Genomic DNA, 7440 nt, shown 5'->3' with positions numbered 1-7440 from the left:
TTTTTTTTTTTTTGGTTAAAAATGCCTTACTATCTAACATTTTTGTTGTTTTTAGAGAGAAAAGGAGGATACTGTGTATATGATGCAACCCCCCCCCCCAAAAAAAACACAGTCAAGCCAAAAGTAAGGTATGTACACTTTACTGATAAAAGAATAATCCAGTGAGCACAGCACAGTGTGTTAGTGAGTCATTTAAAAAGAGAAGTGTCTCGTTTATGATAAAAAGTGACCGAGTTGCATTCAGTCCCAGATGCGGCTGAGCGGTTGTCACGGCGATGCTCGGCGTCCCTCCTTTCAAGTTTCCTTGTACCTGCACGGCAGTAGCACCGTTAGGCATCAGCATAGATAGAAAAAAAAAATATATATATATACGTGTGTGTGTCTCGATCTGCTACTCACCCTCTGACTCGCGGGATGCGTACGCACCAACCTTGCGCTTCCTTGTAAACGAGCCTGGACAGAAACTGTGCAGGAAAAAGTGTCAAGTCACGCTGTTGGCACGTGGCGCGGCGCGGCTCCGTGCCGTCGCTTACCAGACAGGCCAGCATGTCGGCGGAGATGAGCATGTAGAAAACGTTGTTCCAGCCCGACGGCGAAATGAGCCCGGCGAAGAGCGGGCCCAGCGCGGCGCCTGCGTGGAGGTGACCCGCCCCGCGTTAGCATCAGCTTGCCGTCAAAGATGCTAACGTACGGCAAAAGACGGCGATGTCTTACCCACTGATCCCGTCCCGTCGATGATGGCCGTCACCGTGGACAAGGCCCTGGAGTTGCCTCTCAGACTCTCGTGTGTGCCCTGAAATAAACGACGCCGATTCATTTCGGTGCATCGCGCTCATTTCAATGTCTTTTTCTTCATCAAGTGATTAAAAGTGGCTTTGAATCGGCATCAAGGAAGTACGGTTTGCGATGAAGGTTGGTGAAATGCCCTCGCGCCTTTAATAGGCGTGGCCGATGATGACGGCATCTACTCAATTCAACAATCTTTTTTTTTCAGGAGCACTTTAGAAGCAGTCACAGCGGAAACAAAGTAGGTGAATTAAAAACTGAAACGATAACATACCACAATTTCAAACAAGCTAAGAGAGAGCGTATATCTTTGCAGGAATAAAATCATCTGTCAGACTTACCAGGTCAGCAGATACAGCGGTGGTGATGAGGGCGTACGGTCCATTGACCAGACCGCCACAAACCAAGAGCATGCCTAAGGAAATACCAATTGACTTCGTATGTTGTGTTGCGGCATCGACATTTCTTCCACGGATCTTACCAATGGTGGTGCCAAGGCTCCGCTGTCCGATGTGGTTGTAGAGGAAAAGCTGCGGCGGGACAGCGGGTTAATAATGACCATCACGTCAAGGCTAATTTCTGTTCGCCTGTCCGTGGCGTTTCACGTGACATGTTAGCATTGATAGGGAATGCTTGCAACAAATGTGTTTTATGAAGTTTAAGAAAGTTTATCGGAGAGGTTAAACTATGTATGTTTCTCGAACGGTGGCAAGACTCACCATGGGGGCGGCGGCAAGCAACATGACGCAACACGTGGTGGCCCTCCCGCCCGTGTAGTCCGACACGACGCCCGCCATGATGCCGCCTGTTGTGCGGCAAAGACTCAACATGAAACACTGCCGCGCTAAGATCACATTAGGATGAAATGACGTTTTTTTTTAAATTAAAATCGGGCCTTACCCACGATTCCCCCCACATCGAAAAGCGTGGACATGTCTCCGGCTTCTTTGGCCTCGAAATGCGCTGAAAGACAAAACGGGCGTGAATACGGGTGGCCGTACGCGTACGACTTGCGCGCGATTGACCACCGACCGACGTTGGAGATGTAGAGCGGCAGCCAGTAGAGGAACGTGTAGCTGACCAGCTTGGCGAAGAGCAGACACAGCGAGAACTCGACCACGCCCTGTGGGACGCCGGCGCATGGTTATCAAGGAACGGGTCAAGGGATGACATTTCACAATGAGGAGAGAGGAAAAAAAAGTATTATTTGATGACTTGAATAAACAACTTTTCCATCCACATTTCCTGTCGCCTCATCTGCTTTAAAAAAAAATTCAACTTGAAGTCCAGCTTCATTTATTTCCTTCAATGTAAGCGCGGTGTAGATCACAACGGCGTGCGAGCAATCTTAAAACGCGTCAGCGAACACGACGCAAAGGCCTCACGGGTATGCTGAGCGCTCCCCAGAAGCTGATGGCCTCCGAGTGCCCGGCGGCGTTGTCGGGCGCGTCGGCGACGATGGAACCGTTGGCCACGTGCGACGGACTCTGCAGGAGAGGATCCGTCTCACCACTTTCACTTTCCAAGTCATTCTGACACACACACACACACACACACACACACACACACACACACACACACACACACAACACACGCGCACAACACACACACAGACAGAAACACACGCGCTCACGCAGCTGTTTGGCAAGCGGGCTGGCGAGCCGCGCGGATGCTCACGTGATGCTGCGGAGGACTGCAGTTGACGTCTTCGGGTTCTGCGGGACGTGGCGGGCAGTCAGAAGGCGCGACGGAGAAAAACGGCGAGCGGGCGGTTAGCGGGCGAGCGACTCACTCTCGACCAGGAAGAAGAAGCAGAGGACGCCGGTGGAGGCGATGATGACGCCCGGCACGATGAAGGAGAGGCCCCACGCCGACGACACGAAGGCGCCGGCGATGAGCGAGCCCAGGATGTTGCCCACCGACGTGTGCGAGTTCCACACGCCCATGATGAAGCCGCGCCTGGTGGCAGCGAAGGACAGCGCCGCTTCATTGGGCCGCACGCTCGGCAAAGATGGCCGACGTGCACTGACGCGCCGGAAAAAAAGATGCGGCGACGCATTCCTCAAACACGGCCGGCCGGCAAAGCGCTTTTAATTTTTTCTAAAAAATGAATTCTTTACTTGTCGGGCAACAACATGCTTTCTATTTTTAATTCATTGCATGAGTTGTTTCTTTCAAATGTTACTTCATATTATGAAACTGTTATATGGGAACTGTTATTGTTGTCAAGGCACAATTTGTGTTCTAGCTGCTGTTTTGTGAAGCGCTTTGTTACATCGACATTTTCTTTGCTCTTTGAAATGTTTGCTCACGCACGAATGATGAACAGTAAGAGCCAAAAGCTCGAGCGTTCCTTACGGTTGGCCGAGGAGAGTGGATGCGCTCGGCCTAGCTTAGCACGAAGAAACAGCAAAGCCTTTGGGCCCACTTCAAAGTCTGAAAGGGATTCGATTCAAAGGCGGCCGCTTTTTGCGGACGTTCGGACAGAGGAGGACGTCCTCGTCCTTCCTCACTGGTATGCTGACTCAGCTCAAACCCCCCCTCAACCCCACCCGGTTTCCATCTTGTCTGTTGGAAATTTCCGCACCTCCCTTCAAGGAAACCACGACGCGCACGTGCCGACTGACCGTGACACGGCCGCACTTTCTGAGAATCGCCTTTTTTGCGCTCGGGGTGGGAATTTGTGAAGTCGGGTCGCGGCAGGGTGTCGAAATGCGACGCATGTGAAGGAGACGATATGGCGAGTCATCGGTATTGGGGGGGGGAGGGGGGCAAGGGAATACTCACTTCCCCTTTCCGAACCAGTTGCCGACGCAGGCCACCACAGCGGGCCAGCCCGTGGTCTGCATCAACCCATTGAGCACCTGCGGGATGGGGGGGGGGGAGGGGAGGGCGGAACAGAAGCAGACACATAAGTCCCAAAACAAGCAGACTTGTGACACCCCCCACCCCCAACACTCCCCCCTTCACACACAGCTATGCACTGTGTGTGTGTGTGTGTGTGTGTGTGTGTGTGTGTGTGTGTGTGTGTGTGTGTGTGTGTGTGTGTCAGGCTAATCCCTGACTTGTGACCGCGGTCATGTGACTCAGCAGCCACAAGTCAGCTGACAAAGAGAGCCTTGACCGCAAGACGTCTTGCAAAGTCAATTCCGAGGTGCACCCGACTAATTAGCAACGAATCGATCGTCAAACAAACTGAGAAATATTTTGATCATCAATTCATCATTTGAATACTTTGTTCAATTTATAATGGTCCAAACCCGTCAGAATTTCAGCCTGTAAATGGTCAATTTTTCTCCATGAATGCTGACTGGCGATCTTTGTGGGTTCCCGACATCTGATTTTGCTTTGGAATAAAATTGATCGATATTTTTGCGAAATTGAAAATAAGAACATCCTGTTTTAGAGCAAAAGCATTTTGTTGGTTTCTGTCCATCAAAAGCCACGCTCAAATTGAAGTTTGAACTCATTCAGAGCCGCGTCTCATATTTGGGCTGCGTGTGTGCGTGCGTACCTGGATGAAGGCGTAGTAACCCAGCGAATGGATGTTCCAGTAGAAGCCCAAACCGAACAGACAGGTGAACAATCCGCTCATCAGCATGCCGAAACTCAGGTAGTAACGTAGCGGCAGGCGCTCCCCGAAGATCCCACTGCGGACACGGCGGGGGGGCACATATGTGACATGCTTGCACGCGTCCCAGCGCCGAGCGGACGGGACTCACCTGAAAAACATGCCGATGGCGTAGGCCACCAGGAAGGAGTTGTCCAACACCCCGAAGAGTGTGTTGTAGTTGTCCTGATCTGTACAGAGCGCACGCACGCGTCAAAGTTGGCACGCTCGGCATTATTCCACGAGCGTGCCAAGAATTATTCATTTACAACCAAGTTCATCGACCTACGTCCACGGCATTGAAATGTATTTACGCTGTGAGAAAATGACGTAAAATTAAAAAAAAAATACATTGATGATATATTTGACCCATTTGAGACTACCGCTGTCCTGTGTGTCGGGTTTAAATGTCTTGCGTCAGGTTGAGGGGTTCCGCTATGTTACTTGGAGCCAATTATTTTGCCCCAAAATTGATTTTGTATTTCAAATAATTATTTTGGGGGTTGGTTGGTTTATCGCTGCCGACCGACCATGTGTGGCAGCAGGCAGAACAATCTACTGCGCTTCCCCCGATGACTGACGGTACAAAATGAGCCCGCGTAGCCACGTTTGGGGAATTTTTTTGCTAAGCGGTGTGCCGTGAGATTTTTTTCGTGTGTGTGTGTGTGTGTGTGTGCGTGCCTGGGGCTCAATAAATGTTGACAAAGACCGCATTGGACGCCATTACGTGGCTTGAATACACATTTTGCTGTTTGACTATACAGTTGAATTCTGTTTTGTTTTCTTGAGTCGAGTTTGCGGTAAACTTCGACTGTTGACCGAGTATCGAGTCAATAGCTTAAAGCGTGCGCGCTTCTTTGAAAACCAGGTCGGTGAGGACGAACGGGTGTTAAGGAATATTTAGAGTCAAGGCGTTTTATTTTTTGGGTTGTGTTTACCCTTTGGAATAAATTTGAATCAATCAAGGGTGCTCGACGATCTGTCAATATTGAAGATTTTCACCGACAGCAGGTGGCACGCACATTGAGCAGCGCGCTTACCAAAGGGAGCCCAGTTGCACCACGTGACATTGTTGGTGATGTTCACGTCGGTCGGGCGGATGACGCCGCTGCAGTTTCTGTGGAGTTCGCCCTGGGGGGGAAACATGGAGGGGCGTCAAGGTGGGTCCACAAACACGACCGACGCTCCATCGGGTGTTTCGGCTACCTTGACGATGCTGATGGGCTTCCGAGACAGGTGGTAGGCGGTGTAGAAGAGGAAGGTGAGCAGCAGGATGAAGCCGCGGTACCTGCGAAGGAGACGTGGACTGAATGTAAAAATGGAGACATATTCTAAAATACAGTACCTTCTTTTTTTGGGGGGCCGCTTTGTGCTTTCAACAGTAACAATAGGAATTACAGCTGCTACAAAATGTCCCCAAAATGGAAACAACAGATGCTTATTACATTCATTTGTGTTACCAGGTTGCGATACATCGTTTAATGGTCACAACACATTCGGTGACAAAAGCATGTGAGGGGAAAATGCTCACATGGTTGATGTAAAAATAACTTCTTTAATGCTTTATTAGAGAATAATGAAGCACTCGACTGTATGGTAACTATGTTGTTATAGAGATTTAAGTGTTTAACAGATTAAAAACGTAATTATGGGGAAATACTCCCAATGTGGTTACTGTTCCTTGAGCGAAACTGAAAAACAAAAAAGTGATTACTCAACGTTTCGTCGCTCAATAACGCACCGTGCCGCTTTAAAAAGGGTGAAAAATGTGTTTTTCGTGCTAACAAAGGCCATAAACGAGCCACCGGTTGCAGCCGGATTCGTTAAATACTACAACTATCTCTATTTATCCGAGCGTATCGATTCGGTAAAGGTCAAATCAGTGGCGGCTCGGGAGGACGGCATGAACCGGAAAATTTCTTCGGAGACGCTAGTGCGGTTGTCACGACGCCAAGGCGCATCATGAAACCACCACGGCGAGCACAAGGTGTGACAAATGCGTTTATTAATTCAATATTGGCGACGGATTGTGTTTACTGGTGTGTATTGATTGTCTATATTGATGTGGTTAGGCAAATCATTCACCGCCCCGGGGAGAGATGAGATGATAAGGTGGCAGCGAACGCGATGTTCACGGACACCATGAAAACTGTGGAGAAAATAATTTTGTCACCCTCACTGTTTTGTGAACTCACCAGCTATCCCGAGAGAAGGCCGTGATAAGACGAATGCCGGGGGCCAGGGACGTCCCCATGGTCGATCAAAAATGTCGTTAGGGGTAAAAAAAAATTAAAAAAAAAAAAAAGAACCACTCAAACGCTTCTTCCAGTCATGATGAAAAGCTTCGATGAGACCCTGAAGGCACCGCTGAGGTCGAAGATCTGCTGATTATTAGCGTGTCGTTACGACGATTGTTACGGTCATTAAATATGAAATATTCGGGGGGGAAATGAAATACGTGCTTACTTGTTTTGCTAGCCTGTCAAAAACGACATTTAAGGCACTGGTTGAAGAGGAAAAGTGATGCTAACTGCTGGCGGAGGACCGCAGCGGCCACTGGGCTTCCTGGTGAGATTCAAGGTCCGCAGACATCCAGACGACGTTCCCCATAGTGGCTGAGTTTAAATACAAGGCAGCCCGACCTCCAGAGGAATTCCAACGGCTGCGAAAAAAAAACCCTCACAGACGCTCGAGTGGATGTGCGGTAGCGAGAGGTGGTTATTAATAGCGAGAGCTTGATTTTTCCACACGCTTTTCCAGACCGAACGTCCCTACAGACACGTGATTGGAGTGGGTGACGTCACAAGAACAGGAAGTAGTCGAGGAGTCGCGAATTTGCAATTGCCGTTTTTTTTTAAAGAAAAATTCTATAATATACAAAAAATACTTAGGTAAGTTTTTATGGTACCTGTACTTCAGTATTCATTGATGCTTTAAAAACATTTATAAATGTATGAAAAAAATAACTAATACATGTAATTACAGCCTCATTTTTACGTGTACAATTTGGGAGGAAATAAATGTATTCCATTTTAATAACAAGG

At 48.8% G+C, this 7440-nt stretch overlaps 1 protein-coding gene and 1 long non-coding RNA gene across 3 annotated transcripts; one reads left to right on the top strand and one right to left on the bottom strand.

Moving 5' to 3' along the window:
* Positions 1-124: 124 nt before the first annotated feature.
* slc37a2 (solute carrier family 37 member 2) lies at positions 125-7197 on the bottom strand. 2 transcript variants are annotated; one of them, XM_019869859.1, is made up of 18 exons: positions 6592-7197; positions 5603-5684; positions 5437-5527; positions 4509-4587; positions 4301-4436; positions 3574-3650; positions 2579-2745; positions 2464-2501; positions 2172-2318; positions 1819-1909; positions 1687-1749; positions 1506-1591; positions 1268-1316; positions 1128-1201; positions 715-793; positions 534-631; positions 400-464; positions 125-310 (listed from the first exon to the last, which is right to left on the bottom strand). In XM_019869859.1, exons 1-18 carry the CDS (start codon positions 6648-6650, stop codon positions 295-297), a joined length of 1497 nt encoding a protein of 498 aa, XP_019725418.1. In that variant the 5' UTR covers positions 6651-7197; the 3' UTR covers positions 125-294. The 2 variants fall into 2 exon arrangements, with proteins under 2 accessions (XP_019725418.1, XP_019725498.1); XM_019869939.1 differs by having other exon boundaries at positions 2172-2273.
* On the top strand, positions 6100-6540 carry LOC109515907 (uncharacterized). Its single transcript, XR_002168278.1, has 2 exons — positions 6100-6383; positions 6469-6540. It is a non-coding gene; the product is annotated as an uncharacterized LOC109515907 (long non-coding RNA).
* Positions 7198-7440: the final 243 nt, after the last annotated feature.

The sequence above is a fragment of the Hippocampus comes genome, unplaced genomic scaffold (genome assembly GCF_001891065.2).
Source record: "Hippocampus comes isolate QL1 unplaced genomic scaffold, H_comes_QL1_v1.1 scaffold197, whole genome shotgun sequence".
NCBI lineage: Eukaryota > Metazoa > Chordata > Actinopteri > Syngnathiformes > Syngnathidae > Hippocampus > Hippocampus comes.
The sequence above is the reverse complement of the archived record's forward strand: the minus strand, read 5'-3'. Positions and strand labels throughout refer to the sequence as shown.

What these genes read in the sequence shown, in the direction of transcription:
- slc37a2 (XM_019869859.1), bottom strand. Translation starts at nt 6,650, where the DNA reads ATGGGGACGTCCCTGGCCCCCGGCATTCGTCTTATCACGGCCTTCTCT. An exon ending in GTTACTACGCCTTCATCCAG is followed by an intron (nt 3,651 to 4,300) that starts GTACGCACGCAC and finishes CCCATCCCGCAG; the next exon opens with GTGCTCAATGGGTTGATGCA. An exon ending in GGGGAGCGCTCAGCATACCC is followed by an intron (nt 1,910 to 2,171) that starts GTGAGGCCTTTG and finishes GGCGTCCCACAG; the next exon opens with GGCGTGGTCGAGTTCTCGCT.